The sequence below is a fragment of the Vanessa tameamea genome, chromosome 5, assembly GCF_037043105.1.
Source record: "Vanessa tameamea isolate UH-Manoa-2023 chromosome 5, ilVanTame1 primary haplotype, whole genome shotgun sequence".
In the NCBI taxonomy this organism is placed as follows: domain Eukaryota; kingdom Metazoa; phylum Arthropoda; class Insecta; order Lepidoptera; family Nymphalidae; genus Vanessa; species Vanessa tameamea.
The window spans coordinates 7505684-7532665 of record NC_087313.1 but is presented as its reverse complement, the minus strand read 5'-3'; the positions used below and the strand labels follow the sequence as shown (position 1 = coordinate 7532665).

Below are 26982 nucleotides of genomic sequence, written 5' to 3'. Positions count from 1 at the left end.
CGTTTATTCTAATGAATAAACTTAATTTATTCATTAGAACTTGTATCTTATTTAAAAAAAAAGGAAGCATAAAGGTTTTTTTAACTTACGTAAAGGGATCGGGTTTAACTGTTGCAAAATACTGATCGAATGCCATCCATGCACCGACCACCGTTATAATTGTTAGCATGATGTTGAAAAACTCGTAGTAACTAAAGTAGAAAGCAACCTTACGGAAGAAAAATAAAATACATTCGAAAATATTTTTAATTGTCTCAATAACCTTTACCGAGTAAACTCACCCTTTCACCAAAATACTCTTTTATCATATGAATCGGTTGCATCTTCCATATATTGATAAAGCCAACCCAATTATAAAAAAGCACCTAAAAATTATTGCACGATCTTTATTTTCGTAAACTTTTACATTTTATATATTTATATAAGTTCTTATTATTATTATGACATAGGATTATCGTTTCATTTATTCATAAAGCATCAATGAATTAAGACGGCATACTATCTCGAATAAATGACTTTGATATGAGAATGTAAATGTTTTTCACGATAATTGGCGAAGTTGAATGATGATCAAATATAAATCCGTTCGAATAAAATTTTCATCAGAACGGAACAGATCAGAAAGTCAGCCATATAAATTATATAATTTATAAAAAATCGGTTGTAAATAAAAAAAATATATAAATAATATTTTAAACAGGTACTTGTCTTGCGTTAATATATTCAGACGCTTTCTGTTTCGGTGTAATAAAGTATGGCCCATCATGTAAAGCAAATGCATCTAATACAATATTTGAATTAATTAATCTGTAATCAATGGTCTTTATTGATTATCTATACATTATTTCAGAATAGAAGATAAAGCAGTTTAAAATTAAATATAAAATAATTTTATAAATAACACAATATTTTATTTAGTAATTAATTTAAAACTTACTTATCTATTCCGTAATGATTTTCATGTTGACCAAAAGGTAGCTGAAGAAGAATTTTATATACAATCATGCTCCTCTCCAAAGTTGAGTAGGTACCAGGTCCAGGGTATTGATTTCTGAAGAATTAAATTATGGACGATTATATTAGGGCCAAATTATATTCGTGGCGCATAAATAACAATTATTTTTGTGTATAATATGTTTGTATATTTATTAATAATGATACTATGATCTTACCGTATTGTTTTAATTAGGTCTCGCTCATGGTTCATTCCAATGAAATTGAAATATGGGTGAACGAAGTCAATATGATTATCTTTAAAGAATCTGCGCTCATTAAAGAGTAGGCCGAATTCTTTAATTATTGAGTCCGGAGCGTGCACTTTAACGAATAGCAAATTCTTATGTTCCGTCAACTGAAATTGTTACCGTAATATGATAAAAAATTGGCATTTTGTATTATTATTTTGTTCTATCAATACAAAAACAAAAATAAAGATATATATAGTTAACGTTACGATGATCGAATTTATTAGACTATAGAATACTGCAACCGACCCCTTGTAGTCCGGTGCATTTTTGGGGAGGAATGCCTTGTAGGCTAATAAATCCTATAGCTACTAGGCCGCAACAAGTCACAACATTTTAACCATTACGAACACACATTGACTTTGCTTTGTATGTATTATTGTTAAGTTGGATTATATATATGGGGTGCCGGAAAAGACAGGGACTGCATTACAGGGGGTCCATTATATTTGTGTGGAATATAAACGTGAATGTAACGAACCATAGTGGTCAATCTCAAGAATTAGACAACTGTGCAGGAGGTATATCCTATTCAGCGTTTGTCGGAAAACGTAAAAGATGGTTAAATCCATCGAATGCCTTTGTCGTTTAGGACGCCAAGTGCATCTGGGTCCGATGCCCTCACACTGACTTACGCTTTGTGATGGCGGTGGGGCACATCCGTGTTAAATGGGTCTCCAAGCAAGAGTCGATGCACCAGATAACAGAAACCTACACTGCTATCGGTGCCCCGAGAATCGCGCTTTTTGCGCTGAGTCGCCTGGGCCAATGCCCACTGTCTCTGCATCAAAAAATGCACCGGACGAAGGGAAAGGAGGTTTCTGAAATGCTAAGTTAGCGCTTCGAGTCGAGATTTTGGACACCAATATTCTACCCTGGATCAAGCTCCTCGATAGGGCGTTCGGGCGTCCATACCAATTGGTACTGTCCGGGATGTAGGCGGTAGCTCGGGTCAGCAGGGCGTTGACGATAAGTCTAGATATCATCGACGTATTCAATACCTGTGACGCTTGGACGATTTTAACCCAGTATAATAAAAGTTAAAAATAAATTATTAGGACTAAAACACTCGCACCAGATACACTCAAGGTTAAACAATAATACGTGCGTTTATTAAAAAAACAATTAATTTAGCTCTTAGTGCTCAAACGTATGTCTCATTCACATACAATGTACAAGTATTTTATTTGTATTGTAAATTTATAAAACACTTTTTTTCCTAGTAAGTACCTACCACGTACTGTAATACCAGCAGTCGTAGAGGAAATCTTAGGAGTAGGGTAAGGCACAAAACAAAATTATTACTCTTTCTTAGTTAAGTAAGGTCACGTAAATAGTAAACAAAGAATGCATCTCATGCTCGGTATTGTAAGTTGACATGGGAGCATATGTCGAATGAAAATCTGTAACATGGATTAACCAACCCGCATTGGAGCTGCGAGTTGGAGTTCAAAAGAAAAAGAGGCTTAGTCCAAAAGTATTTATGTAGTTTCAATATGACAAACTTACAGTATGTAGATATGTACCTACAGATTTGATTTTTTTCTTAAATAAGCTGCTTTTGAATGAACTTTAGTCTCAAGGTTTAGTAGAATCTTCTTTATAGTGAATATTTACAAAAGAAAAAAAGTTCCTTAAAGATATGTAGTTTTACCTTTCCTATTTCTACTTCAAGTTCTAAGCCCAATTTTAGAATGTTCATTAAAAATGTCATACGAATCTCATGCAATTTTTCACTGGCATCTACCTCATTTATTACTATGACGAGATCTATTCGTTTCTGACCTTCATTAAAAAAGCCTGTAAAAGCTGGATTCTGCTATAAAAAAAAACAAAATAATGTCAGTCAAACAAAAAATTCTAATATTTACCTATAATGATGTTTCGCATAAAACTTTATATAAAGAAGTTTTATAATATCTATTAAAATTATAAAGATTACAAAACAGCTATTACTACGGTTTCAATAATAGTATTTACCTCGATGTCCATGATTCTTCTACAAAACTACATACAAAAAACGCAATAAACACTTCAAAAACAGGCTACAAAATGACTTTTGTATTACAGAGCGCTATTGACATTTTAATGAAAATATTATTTTTAAAACAATCTTTCTGCTACGGTAGGGAAGAAAGAGTTTTACAAGAAGTAATTTTTCATTATAATCTATATCTTCTATACATATAATAAAATTGGAGTGTCTGTTTGTAATATTAAAATAACCGCTTTTTACTAAATGCATATATATGTATATACCAAATTACCTTTTTTTTCAATTTTTGTCGGTCTTTCTGCTCGTTTGTTCCGGCTAATCTCTGGAACGGCTTTACCGGTCTTGACGGGACTTGCAAATATGCAAGCTCGTCTGGGAAAACACTCAACAGCCATTCTTCTTTTTGATTCGGTTATACTATCTAAGCTAAAAATAATCCTGTCACGTAATAGGTCAAGTATTGCAGTTTACGCCCCCTCCCGCATGAATTATATCCTGGGGAATTCTTGAATTATAGTTAGAAATCGTTTACGATAAGCATATCATGTAACAGCGTTTTTACAATAAGTATTTCAGGACGTTTTAAGCAGTTATCGTTTTTCGCGTAAATTAAAACGTTTTGACACAATTCCGGTATATATTAAAAACGTTAATGGCACACGATGACTCGATTAAAACAATTAGATTAAAATAAAAAAAATAAAACAAGAGTTGAGTTATAGCATAGGTCATAATAATACCAATTTGAGAATTAAAATTAAAAACAAATTTCAAAGCCTATTTCGAGTATTCGTTGTAGATAAAGAAAAACAAACCTATGCCAACTATTTCAAATTATTACACAAAATAAGCCACATAACTTACTGTTTTCCTATATACAGTACACCGGTGACCAACTCCGCGTGATTCTGTACGGCTCACATGATGGAATACCAGGCACACACCAGACTTACGGTACGGTTAGTTTAAATCTGTTTGCACAATTGCACACGAGTGATGTTTTGGAACGCAGGCTAAAAATCATACGTCAGTGTCACTGTCAACGTCAAATCGATTGTCAAAAGTAAATTGTAACGCACGTGTTGTTGTAATTTTTTCTTATTTTGTTCATAAGTTTGTGTATTGAAAATGGGAAAAGCTAAAAAACTTAAACCATCCCAAGTAGCGAAAAATGTAGCTCTTGCTGATCAAATCGAAGCCTCGAATTCAGTAAAAAATAAGAATAGAAGTAAAGAAAAAAACAGACATGATGATGACGAAGATGTAAGGAACAAAACAAATCTTGAGCCATGCTAGGGTTCTGTACAATTATATCATAACGTATTTTTTCAGTTTGTTAACGCAGACTTATCCAGTAAAATTTTGAAAGCTGCACGTAGGCAGCAAGTCGAATTGGGCAGTGGAGGTCCATCATCTTCAACAAACGTGCTTCCAGTATCATTCATTGGTATTTACTTATTAATTGTTAATATATTTTGTTATTTATCTACATTACATATTCATAGTTATTTTGAGTAGACTTTTTTTTTTTATAGTAGTAGTATTTGATAGCAGTAGTTTTAGAAATAATAGTTTCATAATAGAAAAAGGTAAAATTTATGAATAATTTTATGTTATTGTAAGTAACTACTGTACCTACCAAATACTACACATTTTTATGAGACTCTGGTATATAAAGTCAATGTTTCTCTTTTCTGTATATATGTTTTTCTTCATAAACATCCATAACACATTTAAAGAAGAAATACAATAACAATTCTAGATGCAGGATCAGATAATGAAGAGGGTTCAGATAATGATGATTTGGAGCCAGATACATACTATGACAATATTGAAATTAATGAAGAGGATGAAGAGGCGCTTAAAATGTTTATGTCGGCTAAACCTGAAAAAACAAGGACATTAGCAGATATTATAAAAGATAAAATCACAGACAAACATACAGAATTACAAACACAGTTCTCTGATGTAGAAACTTTGAAATTGCAAAATATTGATCCAAGGTATTATTTAATTATATCACAATCTTTGATAAGATGTTTATCACTCTCATGCAAATATGTACATATAGCCTATTGCAATGGGCAAACAAAAAGTAGCTATAAATAAACATTGAAATCGATCTATATTAGTTCTATAAACAGCTCTCGATTAAAATATCTCTATTTATGAAATTATGCTAGTCCACTTACCGACTCATAAACATTTTAATTTTACTTCCATGGTTCCGATTTTTTCACAAATACATAATGAATATAACAGATTATTCAAGCTCTCGACCAATTATATTGTGTCAATACGTGTTAATTTGGCATTTGACCTCTTGTGGTTAGAATAGGCTATAGAATGTTATTGATATTTAAATTTTTAAATTATTTTTTAATTTATAAAATTACTTTCATAAATAAATATTTTTTCAGAATAAGGACAATGTATCAAGGTGTCCGAGATGTTTTACAAAAGTATAGATCAGGCAAATTGCCTAAAGCATTTAAAATGATACCACATCTACAAAATTGGGAACAAATATTGTACATAACAGAACCTACAACATGGTCTGCAGCAGCAATGTACCAGGTATATGTTATTTTACATCACTCTGGCTATTGTATTATATATTATATAAGAATAAGATGTAGAAAAAAGACTGGCTATCTCTATTAGGCACTTTATGTACCTACTCTAATAATTATAGATTGCAAAAGCATTTACACAATCCAGTTTTATCTATATTTCATCTAAGTTGAGTTATATACTAAAAATAAATTATATATATGTATAACATTATAAGAATAAGTTTTCTTTGGTGTTTTCTCTGGTAATATTTATAAAGTATTTATTGAACTAATTATTAACTGTTATTTATTTAGGCAACGAGAATATTTGCTTCAAATTTAAAAGAAAAAATGGCACAGAGATTTTACAATTTAGTACTCCTTCCTCGTGTCCGAGATGATCTTGCTGAATATAAGAGATTGAATTTTCACCTATATCAAGCTCTAAGAAAGGCATTGTTTAAGCCAGGAGCCTTTATGAAGGGAATATTATTACCTCTGTTAGAAGTAAGTTTAACAAACTTAATTTATTTTATACTAGTATTTAAGAACAGTACTAACAAATTGCATGGAATATGTAAAACTAACATTTGTTTATGATTACTCTACTTACCCTAGGAGTATAGTGTAGAACTGTAGAGTAATAATTGTTATTAAATTAAATTTATCATTATCATTAAATATTTAACCTATTTCTTATGTAGGCTGGTGATTGCACATTGCGTGAAGCTATAATAGTTGGTTCAGTTCTGGCTCGGAACTCAGTACCGGTTCTTCACTCTAGTGCTGCTCTTTTAAAAATAGCAGAAATGGAATATACTGGTGCAAATTCAATATTTTTAAGAATACTTTTTGACAAGAAATATGCACTACCATACAGAGTCGTTGATTCAGTGGTTTTTCATTTCTTAAGGTAAATATTTCATATTCTTAAAATAAATATTAGACTGGCATTGCTGAACAAGTTTTAAAATTGACAAGTCACAGCTAATAGACATTGCTTGAACAATGTCCTAACATCAAATCATTGATTACAAAGTAACAGAATTTAGTACAGACAGAAGTTAAGTTTAGTTTCAACTTAAAATCATACAGATTTTACGAAAGTGTTCATTAGGATTATAGTTACCATGAAAAGAACAGACGGAAAAAAGGATTCATATTATTTTTCAGTTTTTATGCACTCCAGCTAAGAGCACCATGAAGCTACGTTATATTATATTGAGATCAAGCTTAAACTGTTATTTAAGTTAGTTTATATTTAAAATTGTATGTGTAGGTTGGTAACCTTGTATTATTATTTCCTTTTATATTTTAAGGTTTCAAAATGAGTCTAGATCTCTACCAGTCCTATGGCATCAGGCCTTACTTACTTTCGTTCAAAGGTATAAAGCTGATATTTCAACAGAGCAACGGGATGCACTTTTAGAATTGCTTAGGAAACAGTCACATCCTACAATAACTCATGAAGTAAGTTTTAATCACAACACAGCAAGAAATACTTATATATTATTTTACTGTTTTATTATTAATCAAATTCATAATTTAACTAAATCTCATAAACAAAAACCACAACAAGGTTCTCGAAATCAAATATAATAGTTAGATATATTAATATATCTATTTGTTACTTCATTAAGGTTAAACTATTGATTAGATCATAATGAATATTTTACTCTGAAGTTGGGAGTGGGATTTAAATTAAACATGCAAATCACAGGACTCCAAATATTTATTTGCAGGTTCGACGCGAACTACATGCAGCCAAATGCCGTGATATTGAAATTAATGAAACATTACAAAACTGTATGGCAGTAGAATAGTTATATTTGTAAATAAATTATTAAGTCGGAATTGAAATATACTGACGGTATAATAAAGAAACTTGTTTTAATTTATTTTTAGGACATTCATAACATGTATCAGATGGTACGGTTGTGCCCCCGCCAAGCGTTTCATCGTTTTTTTTAACCCTTTATAATTAATAATTATAAATATCTGGTATTATTCAACCCTAACTTGGGTTGAAACAAAACAAAATTCTCGGGATACTTTTTCAATAGCGGATTTATTAAAGATATAACGTTTTGATTGCATAGTTCTTATACTTTAGAATTTATTGATATCTAAAAAACCCTGGTTTCTTTACAGACTCACTTTGCACTCAAAATTCTTAGGGTATTTCCTAATGTTCTAGAATTCTAAAATTTGGTATGTATGTACAGTCGGGGTAAGAAAAGGTTCGTCACCTTAAGATCTATTTTCGTGTGCTCAGTATGAGCGATAATCTGCGTTACCGATTGAGTGTGACATATTGCGTCGCAATGTCATTATAAGTCGCATCTAGCAAATAGTATAATAGCGTATAAAAGCTATAATAATAATAAGAAGAAGTCGTCAACCGGTATGATAATTAACAACTTTTCACGAAACCTCATAGTCCTTCGTGAATGCTCGTGTAACATCGGTGATAAGGACATTGTTTTGTCTCTTATAAAAGAGAGTGCATAGTAGTAATCCTACTTCCTACTAATATTATAAACGCGAAAGTTTGTGTGTATGGATCTGGCTGATTTCTCTGAGGTATGAATGGATGTTTGTTACTCTTTCACATCAAATTTACTAAACGGATTTGGATAAAATTTTGCACACAGATAGAATATGCATATATATAATGTATATCCAAAATGCTGGAATAGCATTTTGGATACTTTTAATGCCGGGAAAACATAAAATCTTCGGGAACCCGGTTGAAACCGCAGGACGGAAGTAGTAAATAAAATAGTAATTATGGTAAAATTTATTCATTTAAACAATTTTTATTTATTTTATTAAAAACGAGTATATCCGCCATTCGTATCAATCACAGCTTGTAGTCACTGTCGCATTGATCCAACAAGGCGAGAGCATATGTCGGTTCCTCTGAAACCCTCCCAGATACTTCGACAATGTTCTACGATTTGAACCAAGTTGTCATACTATGTTAGTTTAATTTTATAAGCAGTTGTCTGTTTAGTGCTTTAGATTCAAAACGTACTAAGAGTTTACGACTTGATAAAGGAATGAAACAGACATTTGTTCCAATCAATTTGTATCGAATTGAGAAGTTCAGAAGTAATATCATGGCAAAGCTCTCATATTTACAATTAAATGATAATTCTAATGAGCTTTATAACAATTTTTTTAAATTAATTAAAACAGAATTTAATGCCACATTTACTTCCAAGACAGTCTATTCTAGGAATTTTCTTAAATTTAATGATTGGGCGACTGTCGGAATTCACAAGAGTAGGCAGAGGTTGTATGAACTTTATAGTGAAAGATCATACAACCGGTCTTTTTCATTTATCAGTTATGTTAGTGCCTACTCTAAACTGTTCAAACGTGTATGTCATACAGCTAAATCATTGCATATAAAAAAAAAAATTATTGACGCACCTGATAAAATTAAAATGACATGGAAAATTATTAATTGTGAAACTGGAAGAGTCAAAAATAACATCTCCGACTTTAGCTTATCTATTGACAACAATTTATTTTCCTCAGATCGGGATGTTGCAACTGTTTTTGAAAAATTTTTTGCTGACATTCCATTTTCGACTACTAACTCATTAAATTCCTCTCCTACCGTTGCTGAATCATTATTAAAAAACCACGTGGAAAAATGTAATATTAGCTTTAAATTTAATACAGTAAGTGTAAGTGATGTAATAAGTTCCTTCAGATCACTAGATATTAAGAAAACGGCCGATCTGTGGGGGATCTCTGTCAAGGTAGTCAATTCAATAATTGATGTAATCGCACCCTACCTTGTCACTATATTTAATAAATGTGTCCTTAGTGGCGTGTTTCCTGACCTCATGAAACATAGTAGAGTATTACCAATATTTAAGTCAGGTAGTACATCAGACCCCAACAACTATAGGCCCATCTCTGTACTACCAACTCTTAGCAAGATCTTTGAAAAGTTATTACTAAATCAAATGCTAGTACATTTTAACAATAACAAGTTGCTACACAAGAAACAATTTGGATTTACAAGGGGTCGCTCGACAACTGACGCTGGTGTTGAGCTCGTTAAAAATATTTACAGGGCCTGGGAGGAGTCACAGGATGCCTTAGGGATATTTTGTGATTTATCTAAGGCCTTTGATTGCGTGCAACACGAAACTTTGGTCAGGAAGCTAAGTCATTATGGAATTAGGGACACTGCACTCAGTCTTCTGATTTCGTATCTGAGCAATCGGATTCAGAGGGTTGATGTAAATGGAAAGAGATCTCCCGGGTCTCCAGTTACTGTGGGGGTCCCTTAAGGATCAATTCTTGGACCATTCCTCTTCCTTGTTTATATAAATGACCTGCCACATCTCCTAGGTGATAAACTCGAGATAGTATTGTTTGCTGATGATACTTCTTTAATTTTTAAAATAAAAAGACGTCTTTCAATATATGACGATGTGAACAATACTCTCTGAAATAGTAAATTGGTTTAGTGTTAATAATTTAATGTTAAATAGTAAAAAGACTAAATGTATTAAATTCACTACTCCCAATGTAAGATGTGTCAAAACGAGTGTATGCTTAAACGGGGAAGCATTAGATGTTTTAGAATCAACAGAGTTCCTTGGTATGACAATAGACTCTAAGCTCCAATGGGGCCCCCATATAAATAAGTTGGCGAATAGACTCAGCTCTGCAGCCTATGCGGTAAAAAAAATTAGACTTTTGACTGATGTGGATACGGCTCGCCTTGTGTACTTCAGTTATTTCCACAGTATAATGTCGTATGGCATCCTACTCTGGGGTAATGCAGCTGACATTAATACTATTTTTGTACTGCAGAAGAGGGCTATTCGTGCAATTTATAACCTGGGCCCAAAAGATTCGTTAAGAGATAAATTTAAAGAAATTAAAATAATGACTGTCGCTTCTCAATTTGTTTTTGATAATGTTATGTATGTACGCAAAAACATAAACGATTTTCCCAGAAATTGTGACGTACATTCTATTAACACTAGGAACAAGAATAAACTTGTTACTCCAAGTACCCGATTACACAGGGTTAGTAACTCTTTTTTGGGGCAATGTATACGTTTTTACAACAGGATCCCAGAAAACGTTCAAAATTATTCAATTATAAAATTCAAAAGAATCGTTAAAGAGCGTTTGTGTGCTAAAGGATATTACAACACTAATGACTTTTTAGTTGACTGCACACCTTGGGAATGAAATGATCGCCTCCAGGCTGTTTCAAATAACTAAAATATAATAATTATTGTACATGCAAAATGAAAAAAAAAAAAAAAAATATCCCGCTGAGTTTCTTTCGCCGGTTCTTCTCAGGTCCGAGGTGCTAAATTCCGAACCGGTGGTAGATTTTTGACAATCAATAAGCAAGTGTAAACACTTCTATATTGAATAAAGATTTTTGATTTGATTTGATTTGAATGAATTTGAAAACTGACGAAGATTTTCTTACTCTGACTGTACATACATAAGCTAGTATTAGAACAGTTACAACGAAAATATTAAAATAATAAAACATGTAACTTGTAGCCCCAAATTCCTTAAATTGGGGGATGTAGGTTTTTATGAGTCTTCTCCATTTTATAAAGAAAAAAGGCTAAGATAGAGAGTGGGCTATAATTAAAGGCGCCTCTGATATGCAAGAAATACACCCCAAAAAAGTTAAAAAAGTTGACACAACCAACTTACACAAATAAATGAAATCCCATAGTTATCGGATAGAGATCTCAAAAATAATATAATATATATTTACTTTTATCAATACATTTTCTAGTAAGCAATCTGCTTGTTTTTGTAGTGTTTACAGAAATAACTTACATCATTTTGATGGGTGAAAACAGCTTTTAAATAATTTTTAACAAATAATTTGTCAAATATGAGTAATGTTTATTTAAGATTTTTTTATTATTGAAAAAATATAAATAAATTCTAGTAATGAGAGATTGTGTTTCCTCACTTAATTTTATTTATTGTTAAATTTGTATTTATTGTTATGAAAATAACATCAATTTATTGACATAATACTACTTTACATAAGACAATATGTTTGTATGTCATTTTCTTTCCACAAGTGATAAAAGCATGTAATTTAAGCTGTTTGCTTAAATTTTTCTCCCCTCTTGGATTCTTAAGCTTCAGTAGATTTGAACATTTTCTCTGTTCCTTAAATTATGGACTGATCACTGTGGTTAGATGCATATTGAGTCACAAAAGCTTAAAAGATTGCCGATAGTAAATTGAGTGAATTATATATTTAATTTCTGAATGATATATCGAATGTCTTAAGTTATAATTATTGTATTAATTAAATAATAAATAAATTCACTTCATAGTTGTAGGTGTATTATTTTATTTAATTATTATTTAGTTTAAAAATTTATCTCAATTTCAAGGAAGATAGGTGGATATATTCAAAACAAAAGTTGTGTTAAGGAATCTTAATATTCACTATGAATAATAAAATATTTCCAAATACATAAAAATGTGCATATACAATATATTTCTATTTAATGACATGTGTTTAATAGATGATTTTTTTTTTAGTAAATTGGTATTTCATTTTTATAAATTTGGTAATGCAACAGGGATGTCTACTTGACTAGTTACTAAATAAATTGGTGGCAAAACCGAACTACCACAATCACATTTTCTTCCTGTCAAAAAGTCAAATGATCCCAGTTTACATCCACAATTTTCACAATGCAATTTTCCTCTAGTCCATTGCTCTGCTTCAACCTTTTGACTTATCCATGTAGGTAACTGGTCTTCCAGTAAGTATAAGATGTTCCTATTATTGTAACTAACACATGTTTCATTACAAGGCGCTACGTGTGTTTTTAATTTTTCCAGCAAAACATGTCGGCATTTATGGCATTTCACTCTTCCAGAAGTGTTATGGTTGGCCATTTTAATTATAAGGAAACATTAGGTAGGTATCTGGTTAACTTAAAAGTTATGACAATGTTTAGGTTATTTTTTCAGAAATCTATAAAATTATTTCATTAATTTATATTTGGAAACACGTTTGACGTTTACAAGTAAACAAATTGTAGTTATAAGTTTAAGTTATAAGTTTAAGTTACATATAGACAAAAATCTTATACATTTTCAATTCTTAGTTTAATGGCTTTTAGTTGTGCCGACTGCCGACAGGGCACAGATTATTTCGTCAATGTCACGTACTTATACATTTTACACTTTAAGCCTTACAGACAGCTGACGCTTGACAATTGACATACAGATAACAGAGTCTGAGCAGTGAGCACAGCATCAGTCATGTCGATTAATTCTGACCAGTGTTACTAACTTTAACTAAAAGGTTTGCTAGTAAGTAAATATAAGTTATAAAACAAATAAATCTTATATATTAACAGCGTAAGCCGATTTTTGTCCCAGTGATTAGTGGACAATAGCTGCACGTAGAAGATCGGCTATGGTCTTATTTTGAAGAGCTCCAGTCGTAGATGTGCAGAATTAAATAGGATTCTTGATTGCAATTTACTAAATTGTTACAATTTATAAAAGATTAATTTTAGGGAGAGAGAGAAAAAAGTATACGAAAGTCCTTTAAATAAATGCGAAGTTTTGTCTAAGTTTAATTCAATGAATTGAAATATGTAAATATAATCATTGGCAAACTGTTTTTTTATTTTATTTTATTTTAATTCCCTTTGTTATACTTAATGTGTATATGTGTATATATACGAACTTATTTATTTTACTTATTATTTATATTATAACGATTAGCAAATTATTGACAAGTGTTTTTTTTTTCGTTTAGGTTAATAATCTTAACATGATAAGTGAATTATTTTATATCAAAGCAAAATTAACCGATGAAAAGATGAAACATTAATCCCTATAGAAATAAAAGATGAGCAAATGACTATATGTCCATATGCTAACCAACTCTTTCACAATAATAGTAAAATAAATAAAACAACAACTCGCATGTGCGTGATATTTTTATTTTCACTGAATTTATTTACGTACTCAACGAGAATTTTGCGCTGTTCAATATTCATTCAACTATAATTTGGCTAATGTGCTTTGGTTTAGTTACAATGACTTAAGGACACGTATAGCATTTTACAGTTCGTTCATTAATGTAACAATAACGAACAAATACCTATTAATAATAATATGGTATAAAAAGTACTTATAAAGCATTAATTTTAGTTACTTTTTAATTAATTAAGCTGTTAAAATCGTTCAGTTTGTACAATAAGAAAACTTCAGAAGTAATATTAAATCATAATCGTTGTAATATTTTACAAGCTAGATGTAATTTGTTAGATTCTAAATTTCTATCTGAATAGGAAGCAAGCGATGATACCATCTATAGAAAAAGCTTAAATATAATAAAAGTAAAAATACCCGACCGCTTTTTCTAATAATGTCGTATACATTTATTCTAAAAGCGGAGTGATATTTGTGATTATTATAAATGTGTTTAATAAAATGATACTATCTTATGAGTGCCATGTTGAGTTACGGTAGTGTACTATTATCACAATATAATATATTATTTGGAATAAATATAAAAATTAAAATTTACTAAACATTGCAGTCGGGTTGTACATTAAATAGTCATTCAAAGCTCCGTATTATTTATGCAAAGTTATAACAACTTAGCTACCGTACCCTGACGTAATAATATTAGCAATATACTGTGTTATAGCCTTATGCCGTTATGTTACAATTTTAAAGATATTTGTCATATTCGAAGTTACAATCAGGGAATAAATTAATAGGTAATAATCGTACATCCAACAGCGAAACATTTATTTAACGATTGTATGTAGTGTTACTTGTATGATTATTATCTATTAACAGTTCCTTAAATGCTGATAGATTTTTATTATTATTCTACATTCTCATAAATTTCATTTAGCCATCATCATCTAACTATTTATATTCGGAGCCAGCACTATGCGACGCACAGTAACACGCAACATGCTTAAATCTTTTGTGTAACAAAACGTAATGAGCACATATTGTAAATGATAACTTCAGGTTATTAAAAGTTGTATTCACAATTTTATGAAATTAATTATCAAAGTGAAATAGATGAAAGAAATAACAATGCTTATATAAAAGATAGTAAAATATTTTACATAAAATTACAAATAAGTAAGCATAAATATGATTATTATGTTTTTAGTGAATCTTGTTTACGATGTAAACTATGTATTGATTATTTATTATTGTGCGATATATGTTTGTGTTATCGGTTTTAGTTCTGTTAAAAAAATCTCTAGATGTGTTATGTATAGGTACGTAGGTTTTAAGTTTTTTTTTCATTTCGATTTTTACACTCGACAATACGCCATATTATTGGGTGTCGTTTGTTTTTTTAGTTAAATAGTAAATCGAAAGGTCCATACATCGACTCACGCAGTGTAGTGTGTAAGTATGTTCGTAGATATTACTTATGTTGGCGTTCGCAGTTTGCACACGCAGCTGTCCACGCAAGAAATCACACACAGTTCAAGATTCAATTGCAATTTGATGACTTGTATGTAAGCTAAATTTAATACGTCCCGAGGTTGTATTGTCATGGTAACTTAATTTAATATGAAAACCAACTCATCAACCAACCAACGGTGTGTGTTGTTTTATATTAAATTTGTTTTGTTACTACTAAGTTGTTCCGTAAACAAGATCACTAAAAACATAAAACTTATTCTCGTTATTTTCTCAATGCAACAGTAAAACATAATTAGACTTTATTATTTATATAAATATAAAATCAATAATTGATTTTAAAGAATTCATGAAACATATTATTAGCGATCAAACTTAGTATTTACGTGTGCTTATTTTCAGCTTAACAATATAAAATTTCGATCACAGACAAAATTACTAATTATTATTATTATGCACGCACGCCTTAACTTTGCGCTTCAAATGTTTTTGAAATATAAAATACTAAACTTATCAATATAATACTCTAGAACAATATAAATGTGTGATTATTCAAAGCTGAAACAACCAGTTTTTTGTGACTAAAATTATTTCAAGGCATCAATTTTTAAAATGATATACTGAACAATTTTGCATAAGTTCACTTATGCTAAGGTTTGCAGCATTTATTTTATAACCATAATTTAAATGTTTATAATTACAGTGATGTTACTCTTACACAGGAAGAGTAAACAGAACTGTCATTGCTGCTTGAACAAGTCAACTTACAAGTACACTATAGTCTGATTAAAATAAGTATGTACAAGTGATCAATGCGTTCGTATTACCAGTCAGGGATAGAGGTAAAATTATGTAAGTTTGAGCCTTAGGTAAGAGTTTTCAATCGACATTATTAATTTATCTTAAAGAAAATTATCTCAAAATAGCAAATTTTGATCGCTATTTTTGATGATTTTCTATGTATGATTTTTTTTAGGTTCATTCTTACAAAAGAAGGTTTTATACAAAAAAAGAGCAACTGATCATTCTGAATACGTACACAGATAAAATACAATATATAAGGAAACATGGAATATTTAGTTATTCAATTAGTATTTAAAGTAGGTTTAATAGATTAACGAAGTTGATGGTATCGAATTTCATTTTATTTTATATCATGGATTTACGCTTGCATTGCTAAAAAATACAATACGCTACAATCAGTAACGTATTGTACTAGATACTAACTATGAATGATAAATCGAAGTGACATAGTGCCGGTCAAAATTCTAAGCATAAAAGATAAATTATAAATTTAATTTAGTTCATTAATAAATATGTTATAGTTACCACTACTTTATATTCCATTTTAATTCACTGGCAACAACGCGTTACTTCAATTAAATTAACAAGAATGGACTGTGCAATATTCTCACAAAACCACCTGTTTTAAGAAGCTGCCAGGTTAACACCTATGCCCGGCTTCATCCAGGGTGCAGGGGGTGCAAAAAACCTCGCCTTGGGCTCGCCGATAATAGTCAAGTCTTAGATCAAACGTGACGATCTCTAGAGATCTCTTAGATTTTTTTTTGGCGGACATCGAAAACATACTACTTGTACATTGTGTGCTTGACGGGGCTGCCAACACTTTTGTGTAATATCTGACAGGATAGGGGCACAGTGCTCGAGGCGAAAGCCAGTGGCAGTTTATGTTGAATTCTCGAGAATAAATTCAAGACTGATATCTACAACTTATCTTGCTTCGTTTCCTTCGCACTGTCCTTTCTGTAATTACTTACTGAAATCAACTCAGTCCAGTTTATGCGTCTATGGTCAAAACTCATTATATAAAATATTGCATGTATTCATAACCATCTCGCCTCTTTGTTTTCCTTTGGATTATTTTTTGCTATGCGTTTATAATACTGTTTCAATGTCTGTAATGTCTTAATGTTATAAATTAAATGAATGAAAAGGTATTTTGAAAAAAGTTAATGTAGTATGAGACAAAATAATAACTACTTTTTTGATATACAGTACGAATACCATTTTTGGAAAGAGGAACATTTCTCGTAATGTTGATACTTTTTGATAATCATTTGTAACACTTTAAAGTTGCTCTATAGCTTGTTAAGATAAAATGAAAGTGTAATGTATTTCAATCTTTGGTTATTTATATGTCTAGTTAGACTGTCAAAGCTGAGAACGCGTCGATAAATAGTGATCAACAGTTGGCCAATAACTACATGCGTACCTGTCACTCACACTAAGATGATAAATTTTTAGTTCTTTGTTAGTGCGACACTCTATCTTGATATATAAATACTCTAATATTTAAAGTATGTTCCATCACGTTTATGTAGTAAATTTTAATTTTAGTAATATATAAGAACCTAAATGTATAATTAATTAAATAATAAACCAAGTAAAATTAATCTTCCTTAAGCTTAAATATATTTTCAATGTTTTTGAATATTATATGATATGAGTTAATTGATTAAAAGTAATTTGTTTTCGCCAATTTCTAGAATATTGTACCTAATTATTTTAGGATTTTTTATATCTAATTCATAAGTCTTTACTTAACCGTATGATTAATTATTTATCTATAGGACTGTTATTTAGAGGATGTCTCACTGTATATGAAAACAAAATCATTATTTAAATAAAAAATAAAATGTCATTTGCTTGCTACATTATCGGGATTCATAGCTAGTAAGGATTGCGCACTGCCGCGATAGTAACGGCACACAAGAATAGTCGCTGTCGATACGTTAACGAGTATCAAGGGTTTTGTCACACAGTTTGTGCGAGTGGCCACATTCTTATTACCACGTCTTGAGTGGAGAAAACAAACAAGTTCTTAATTTTATCGAGAATTATGACATGGAGTCAAATTCACGGAGCCGCGAGGCTCAGAAATTACCAATAACTTGGCCTTTTGAACACAACGTATTTATCGTCTCAATACGAACCGAATGTTTCGCTCGATGATGTAGCCATGCAAGAAGTGGTTAAATTAATTTCATACAATTATACGACAAGGCATTCCATCATAATAGACAACCAATCTGGTAAAACCTATGACAATAAAGAAAAGATTTATAACTAGCGGCAAATCTCATACCGTCTGACGCTCGCGCATTTTTCACGCACAAATTTTAGTGCTATACTCTTAATGGTTGAAAACAAGTGACAAAATATTTGTTAAAAAAAAATATTACTTTGTATTCATATTTACTATTACTTAGTATAAGACATCGTCATTTTTTTTTTTCGGACTGTGTATTGCTTTTGGCCCGAATGGCCTCCACGGCAGAGTCATCGTGAGAGGAGGCGAGTAAAAATACCCAAGCCGGGTGTTGAGAGCCCATTTAAGGGTTCAGAGTACATGCGTCTTGAGGGCCTCTTCTGAGGACCGACGCCATCGACGTGGTAAAGATGAAAATATGTGCATTATGAGTCGTCATACGGCTAAGCGTCGACGAGTCGAAGCGAATTAGGGACCTCGACCTCGCCGGCGGGGTCGGTGTGTGTAATGTGTGAACGGGATCGTGTAGAACGTGCTAAGACTGTGCTAAGAGATAAATACAAATACATTATATTTATCTCTATATATATAGAGAATTACGTATCCGAATCGTAAGCGCCATAAGTACGTATACACGTATGTAGGTACGCACGTATGTATAGTGTAGACTATAATAAGTATGTCCGCCACTAATAAAGCTTTTCTTAATTGCCTTTGACTATGCTTATTGGTCATCTATTGCACATCGACTGCCATCGGCCAATCACTATTCAGAATAAAGTAAAATTAGTTAATCCTTAATCAGAGTTGAAGATTTACGGATACCCAAAATTATAAGGATTTACATAAATTTTATAAAGAAATAGAGTTTTCAAAATTTATCTGCAATAAAAGAAAAAATAATGTGATTATTTTTTAAAATCTTTTTGTAACACGAAGGCCCCAATGCAACAAGCATTATTTCTGAATGATATTTTCATAAATTGATTTATTGTAATGTATGGTACGTCAGTACCTAATGAAAAATATTATTTTTGATTCATAGTTGTATTTATAGTCAGATTGCTCATCTATTTGTTGGCTAATAGATCATTTCAGGTAAAAAACAGAATGTGTGATTTCTATTAATGACACCAAAAACCTCGTTTAATTTTTAAGTACTACCAATTTTTTGAGTAAGTACCAAGAGAATAGAAACAAGCGCATCAATTTTTTTTTAATTCTAGTACTAGGTAAGGTAGAGTTAGGTTATTAAAGTGATTTAAACATGGAATAAACTTTCAAATGGGCTAAACAAAAGTACCTAAATAGTACGATTCAAACATTTGCATTACAAGTAACTACGTATATATCTTATGAAACTACACCTACGAAAGCAAGTAGGTTTCTAATTAAAGCGAACTATAGTATTATAGCAAAGCAACGGATATTTTTAAATAGTAAAGATTTGAGTTAAGGTGTACATACTACTTAGTACGATTTGCAATTGACCGACTTACGTTCTATATATTCTACCTAACAATAATACTCTACGAATTACGGTTTAATGGAATGTAAAAAAAAAGTATTAAATAAGTTTTTTTTATATTATTTTTAAAGTGGCTCTATTTTTTTAATTATTTTTTTTTTTACAAAAAGAAACACAAAATGTCTTTATTGGTTTGTGAGTGACGTAAATTAATTCAAACCTACACAATATTCATACAAAACGATTTAAAATGGGTCGAAAATATAATAAAAAATAGCTTAAATAGTTTATTTTATGTTTATGCGCGTGGGCACATTATCTTCAATGAAGTAAACAGTAAAAAGCTCTATCTTATTATTGAAACATTTTTAGCTTAGCACGAAGTAATTATAACAATTTTTTAATTAGACCTTTAATTATAGTCAGGTAATACGCGTACCGTGCGTAGTATTTAAAGTTTTTATATAATTAGTTTTGAAAACTCCCTCTGTTTTGTATAAATATTGTAATGGATTTACAAAAAAAGTATAAATTGAATAATGTTATTTTAGTGTTACGTATGAATCTTTCAGCTTTTTGTTTAGTCGTACAGATAAATATTAAAGTTATAGGTAATCATTAGTTATTTTAAAGTAATAATTAGTATGATCTTCTTTATAGATATGATATATGTATTAAATCTGACCGTATATGTATAGTACAACGTAAGGTATTAAAATGTTATAATGTAAATTATTGAAATATTGTCTTTATGGACCTTGTTTAGATGTACAATGTTTTGCATAGGACAATCTATGTGTTATTCAATATAGTAATTCTGCAGTTAAGACTAATTCATTTTCCATTGTCATAAAGATTAAAGACAAAATGAAATTGTATATAAATTTTGCTATGTACGTATAAAATTAATGAATATGTTACGATTTTTTTTTCTACCTAATAAAGTATAGATCTATTTATTCACGAAGGGTCGCTCATTAAATTATCGACGTGCTTTAGTATAAGTGACTTTTATGCTAACTGTATGTCTTAGTGTCTGTATTTATAAAAAATAGTGCTGCTTTTTAACGTGATTCAGCCAAAATCCGCTGAATAACTTGACATTAAATTTGTACCATTACATGCAAGGTATTTCAGAGAAGGTTTTTAGCTAAACATTGTCATGCAATATAATTCAACGTTATACGTTGCGTAGCCAATGTAACGCGTGGTCTGCTAGTTTGTAATAATTAAACGACACATTAACGTGGGGCGCGTCGTTGATATGTCTTCTTATAAACATAATATTAGACTCGTAAATATCTTAACCAAAACCGATATCCCATTTACAAATATCTCGTCGCGTAAACGTCGACAATACGGTTGCTCTGTGATACCGCAACGATGATTTTAAAATGACGCAAATTTATCTACATATCTTGGAAATAGTTTCTTGGTAACACCTATTTTTGTAATTTTATAATAGATAATACCTTCGCATAATTAAGCACTCTCGCGTTGATATATTCCTAAAAGGCTTAATAATGGTCAAAGTAAGACATAATACTCCAACATAATAAGCAAGATTCGATTTCATTCATTGATAGAAATTAATAGCTTGCTTTGTGTGCTTTCTGTTGAACTATATGGCTCGTGTATGTAATTTTTCAATCACGATAACATACGGCAAAACGAATATGAAAAATGAAACAGGCTTTATAAATGTAATACGTATACGATGTTCTACATATGAACGGTCAGATTAAGCGAAGAATCAAAGTAAGCTTAGATTTGTGGTGGTACAGCTGCTGAAATGTTAGTCTTGAGATCTGCCCTTACGATTATGTATTTTTATTATTGCTTATATAATATATTGGCGAAATGACTTACTTGGTAACTATGATTATATAATTAACACATAAATATATAATTTTTGAGCCACAATTTAGCAATAATTCACACATTGAACGAAATTACGTGAAATACGCTCTTAAAAGTTGTCGTTTATTTAGTTTTAAATATATTTATTATTGTTTTATAATTATGTATATTTAATAAAATAAATAAATTTAAATAAAAAACTCTTACTAACAAGTTTGATTCATTATTAAATTAATTTTATGTATGACTAGAAAACAATCGTAATCAAAAGTAGTCGTTATTCAGTCAAAGTTTGGGTAAATAAATTAAAAAATAGTTTGATAAAATATCCATGGGTACGTAACATCGAAATTTATATGGTACATACGTCTATAATTATGACAAGCAAATTTTCATAAACGCACTTCCACAAGGAGCATTCCAAAATGTTTGATCAAAGTAGTGTTAGATATTACCTAGCTACAATGTAAAGGCAAGGAGCAAGGACGGGTAGAAAGCGTTTATCGTTTACTCTCTTCTGGAAATACAGTTCACGGTATTACGTAGTATCTCAGTCTTATAACTTCATTCTGTGCAGCTGAGTTCAGATCTAAACTTATATTATCATTTAGATCCATGGAATCCTTCGACTGGGTTGAACGTCGACGATTGCAGATAGACTAACGAAAAACGAAATCCATAATATCTTTAGATAGTGCTATTGTATATTATAAATAACCACTCGTCATTATGTATAATGGTTGTAATCTACAACAAAATTAAAGCACCCGATGCATTCGCCGATTATTGCAAGTCAAAACACTCATATATTATACAAATACGGTTATACTAAAGAATGCGAACATTTTTTCGAACTAAGGCCAATTTTTATTCGACCCAAACTTGGACACTATTCAGTTACTTACTACGGCATCAAGCCGTGTAATTTAAATACAAATGGACTCGGTGCGAGCGACCAGCGTCGGTCCGCTCGATAGATCGCGAGGACGTGTCGATATAGGCGTCGACGAAAGTACAAAATTGGTCCATGCGTCGGGTCGGGCGCGTCAGAGGAAGGTCCTTGCGTCGTCGCGGCGCGCACGCGTGATGCGCCGGCAGAAGTGAAAGCGCGGCCGCGGCGCGGGCATGCGCGTGCCGCCGTGCGCCGGCGCGGGCGGCTCGGGCGCGGCCGGCGAGCCGCCCGCCAGCGAGCCGCACGAGGCGGACTCTGCGAGCGAGCGCGTCGATGGCCGGGAGCGGGGAGCGCTCGTCTCGCCTGCCTCACACTACCTGTAGAAAGAGTGCGAGTGCGGTGGCGGTGGCAGAGCTGGTGGCACAGGCGCGTGCGGCTCCGATGCTGATCGCTGGACTCCCGGCGTACGCTCGGTGCGCTCTCCGCGCCCACCACGTCCTCCACGATCCCGATCACCGTTCCAATTCCACTCCCATTGACTCTGAAAATAATATATTTCATTTAATATATTATGACAATTTCGACAGTCAAAGGAAGACGATATTATAAAATAAATAAATAAAAATTATATAATAATCTAATCTGTCGATTTACCTCCGTTGTTTGGGGTACAGATAGTGAGGCTTTCGGTAAGGGTTGAGAAGGGGTGTGAGCAGGTTGCGCATTATGATGTGGTGCCTCGCGAGCTTGTAACAGTTGCAAGATGCGTCGCACGTCTGCGGTGAGACCCGTTTCTAACACGGCCACCCGTCTGCTTAGTTCTTCTAATCTCGTCAATATCGTCGCTACCGACGCAGCCGTAGCCGTGGCACCTACATTTTGATACTGCGGTGATATTACATCCTGCAATGAAAATTAATAATAAAAACGATGACTTAGGAACGGAAAGGACGATAGAGTAAAATTTATAACAATGATTTTATTTACCTGCATAGCGTTCTGTACTCTTTCGGATGTGAAGGCGAGGGCGGTCGGTCTACCCGTCTGGTGTAAATTGACAGCGGAGTGCGGCGCTGATCGAGACGTGCGGCTGACCGACTGCGGCGCGCTAGGAGCTAGTATGTCGTCGCAGGAGACGTGGACGGGTGCAGGCGCCGGCGGGCTGGGTGATGCGTTCGTGTAGTACGAACTGGGGTTTGTGCTGAGGCTGGAGACGGGCAGCGTGGCGCTGTGGGCGGGCGTGCTGACAGCTGCTTCACCCGCCGCTATGCCTCCCGTCAGCGGCGACGTGTCATTGAGAGGTCCTACAGACGATTGCCGACGCACCGCGGCCCTTCCTCTATACGTCTGAGGCGTTGATTGGGCTGGAATTTATTAAAGAGTTTTTATTAAAATAGGAGGTTATAATGATCTGTAAAACAAGGATTCAGACGATATACAACGTAAATAGATCTGTTTTAATTTAGATTTATTCACAAGTTTGTTTAATTGAGTAATATTAAATTATGTAGTTTTATTTTCTGTATCTGCATATTTAACATGGAAAAATGGCTTTACCTTTTAATTATAATTTTTTGTTTAAAAATTTTAGTAAGTAATGTAGAGTAAGTAACGTAGTCGAATTTATTTATATACATGCAACTAAAGATCGGTATATGCATACTTACAGTATTTGTTGTGCAGCGGCTGGTGGGTTTTATGGTGGTAGAGGTCTGGGAAGCTCCGTTTTAGTTGCGCTAGCATGCCTGCACACAAGGGCCGCGCTCAGAGCGGGCGACGAAGGAACGTGGGCACGTCGCATATTATATATACAAGTATATATATATATATATAGATATATAAGTATATTCACAAAAAAACGGGACGTATTACTATAACTAGGTTTTAAATAAATATGCCAGTGTTAACAATCCACGTTCCCACACCACCGTTAACAATCGAATAGGAGTAATGTGGGACCAAGCGTATCACATGCTGCCTCAAATTAAATCAAGATATTGTAAACATTAAGTCTTTCCCATATGTATTTTTTTTAAGAAAATTATTGTATAAATGATTTGTGTGATAATATGTTATAGAAGTAAAACAATTTTACATTAAACTTCGTCCTCATTTATCTCTTGTTAATTGAAAGGCTTTGTGTCAAACTTAAGTTGAATGTAATAATAGGGCTACCTAAGAAGGAAAAAACGAGCTTAGAAGTTGATATACCATTCTTGTAGAGACAAAAAATATTGATTTTAATAATGACATCGATAATATAAAGATTTACTTTAGCAATGTCTGTTAAAATTATGTATGACTTTGATTAACACAACAAGCAAAAAAAATATTTAACAAATTACTAAAATTTAACTGATTTCCTATTCAAATGATCGTTTAATGTCTATGTCAATACCAGAATGGTTGTAAATTAAAATAGTTGTACGTAGGTTGTAAAGGATTTTTTATATTTAAAAGGGACTTGCACATCGTTCCATATTTCTATGTGCATCTACTCTATAGTCTTATTAACATTATATTATAAAATATACACCGAGCACGACTAATGAATAATTGCAATCAAAGTATGATACGAATAAATTGAGATTGACAATGTCGACTTGATACAAGCGTGGTCGTGCTTGGCGTTTTGAAATAAATTAATATTTTGTAAATACTTATTACTACATTCCGATAGCATATTGTTTTCAATTACCTGTAATGGAGTTTAAAGTTGTAGAACGTTGTTTACTAAAGTTAAAATTTAGAGGTGTGACATCTTGGCCGGCTTTGTCTGCCGAGAATTCTAAAATTCCACGACTCGGCGGCGATTCTGTATCTTCGTCACTACACTGAGAATCCTGAAAATAATTAGACACAAAATTAAATGTCAATTATATTTATTAATGTTGTTAAGCCAAGTAGATTTTATTGAACTGGCCTTATGTTATAAATTATCAAACTATCTTGTACTTTAGGTAACAATTCTATTTATATAGAAAAAGATAATGTAGATCAGCTCATCAAAGCCTTTTTATGTGCAACATAAATGTTAATACTATCTGGTGTAATTGTGCCACAAAAAAACACCTAAGCAAATTTTTGAAGACATATTTCAGTTCGAATTGGTACAATAATTATTGAAAATATTCAGTACATTATGAAACGATTGATTTTATTTTGCCAATTGGGTAGAGCCGGTAGTTCTGGGTGGGTAAGTGCAATTTAACATGTATGGTGCACAGGAGAAAGCCCGGAGCACGCACCACCTTGTCAGCGAATGTCTCAGTGTGGGGGCGGCGAGTTGTGCGCGCGTACGCTTCACGGAGCAATCTGGCGTCGCAAGGGTTCTCGTAGCGCATGCGCCGACGTGGTTCGATACCACCTAATTCTTCCTTTATAACATAAATAGTAAAGATCATTATTTTCATATAGCTAATTCAGTTATTTGAACACAACACATACTGGTAATAATTGCAAACAACTCATGTGAACCACAATTTAAACTTGCTAAATGAATAAGTTAATAAAACCTAGTTAGCCAAAAATATTAAAAGGTTATGTAATTGTTAATTGTAAATGTTCGTATCTATTGAAATTTATATTTTTATTTCGGTTGATAATATTATTTCGCAAATCGCAATAATAGTAAATGCCTTTAATATGAAATAATGTGTTCGTAGTCAGTAATTTATTTAATTGAATTAAAATATTAACGTCTCGCATGTTGTAGGTAATTTCGAGGCTATTGACGAAGGAGGCGCGGAACTCCGGATAGAAGTCGAGCACGTCCAGCAAGTCGTCTCTGTGCACTCGGTGCAGATCGCAATAGGTGAGCGCGCGCACGCGACAGTTGCTGCGGCCCACTGTGCTGTGTATGCACGGATTCTCCCCGAATATATCATCCTTGCCTGTTAGAAAAAAATTTACAATATTCAAATATTTAAAGTTTATACTCTTTGCCCTATTAGTCTGTATCATCATAATCACCAGGGCGAGTACAGAGATTTAAACAAGACCTTGAGAAGACTTAGAATACGTTCTGTGACTATAATACGCATACTTATGTCGTCGTCGACATCGGGGGTATGAGTACAAAATATAGCATTATTACACGAAACAAGAGACATAGCACATTAGTTTCCAGAAATTACAATTTGTATGATAGGTGAGCACTGAACACTTACCATAAAAGTAAATTGCCGCTACAAGTACATAACATAGCAGTCTAACATCCCTATCTCATTAGTAACTATTCCACGCAGATTCAATAGCGTTATGGGTCATAGCGATATGTTATAAAGTCTAAAGTGTCGGACTGGCTATATAGTCGACATGAAGTTTGCCAACCTAACCTGAGTTGGCTCTCAACCCGACCAACCACCCTTCCGATTTACATATAAAATGGTTCATACATACATATATAGAGAAACGGTACGGAAAAAAAAAGTGTGACCTCGAATTGGGACCATCTCTGATAGTAGAAATATAACCCTTGTCAATTAAGGGATTATCTATCTTT

The 26982-nt window shown here is 32.4% G+C and overlaps 3 protein-coding genes and 1 long non-coding RNA gene across 12 annotated transcripts in view; 2 read left to right on the top strand and 2 right to left on the bottom strand.

Moving 5' to 3' along the window:
- Positions 1-85: 85 nt before the first annotated feature.
- LOC135194814 (anoctamin-5-like) lies at positions 86-3295 on the bottom strand. Its single transcript, XM_064220796.1, has 7 exons — positions 3225-3295; positions 2899-3060; positions 1173-1351; positions 938-1051; positions 705-807; positions 282-365; positions 86-208 (listed from the first exon to the last, which is right to left on the bottom strand). Exons 1-7 carry the CDS (start codon positions 3234-3236, stop codon positions 86-88), a joined length of 777 nt encoding a protein of 258 aa, XP_064076866.1. The 5' UTR covers positions 3237-3295.
- Positions 3296-4288: 993 nt separating this feature from the next.
- LOC113392495 (bystin) lies at positions 4289-7682 on the top strand. Its single transcript, XM_026628956.2, has 8 exons — positions 4289-4503; positions 4573-4687; positions 5003-5243; positions 5661-5817; positions 6111-6302; positions 6500-6708; positions 7115-7265; positions 7538-7682. The coding sequence occupies exons 1-8, from the start codon at positions 4369-4371 to the stop codon at positions 7616-7618; spliced, it is 1281 nt and encodes a 426-aa protein (XP_026484741.1). The 5' UTR covers positions 4289-4368; the 3' UTR covers positions 7619-7682.
- An 8172-nt stretch (positions 7683-15854) lies between these two features.
- LOC135194833 (uncharacterized) lies at positions 15855-26371 on the top strand. The gene is made up of 3 exons (XR_010310007.1): positions 15855-16117; positions 25706-25871; positions 26194-26371. It is a non-coding gene; the product is annotated as an uncharacterized LOC135194833 (long non-coding RNA).
- Positions 21295-26982, bottom strand: part of LOC113392475 (potassium voltage-gated channel unc-103-like) — a 39829-nt gene continuing 34141 nt past the window's right edge. For 2 of the 9 annotated variants that reach the window (XM_026628927.2, XM_026628926.2), the window contains exons 13-19: positions 26178-26371; positions 25727-25855; positions 25177-25321; positions 24146-24223; positions 23466-23842; positions 23133-23381; positions 21295-23019 (exon numbers count right to left, since the gene is read on the bottom strand). In XM_026628927.2, coding sequence (XP_026484712.2) covers positions 22852-23019; positions 23133-23381; positions 23466-23842; positions 24146-24223; positions 25177-25321; positions 25727-25855; positions 26178-26371 — 1340 coding nt within the window. In that variant the 3' untranslated portion in view covers positions 21295-22851. The remainder of the gene's footprint in view (positions 23020-23132; positions 23382-23465; positions 23843-24145; positions 24224-25176; positions 25322-25726; positions 25856-26177; positions 26372-26982) is intronic. The other 7 variants (XM_026628935.2, XM_026628936.2, XM_064220903.1 and 4 more) reach the window with 6 other exon arrangements.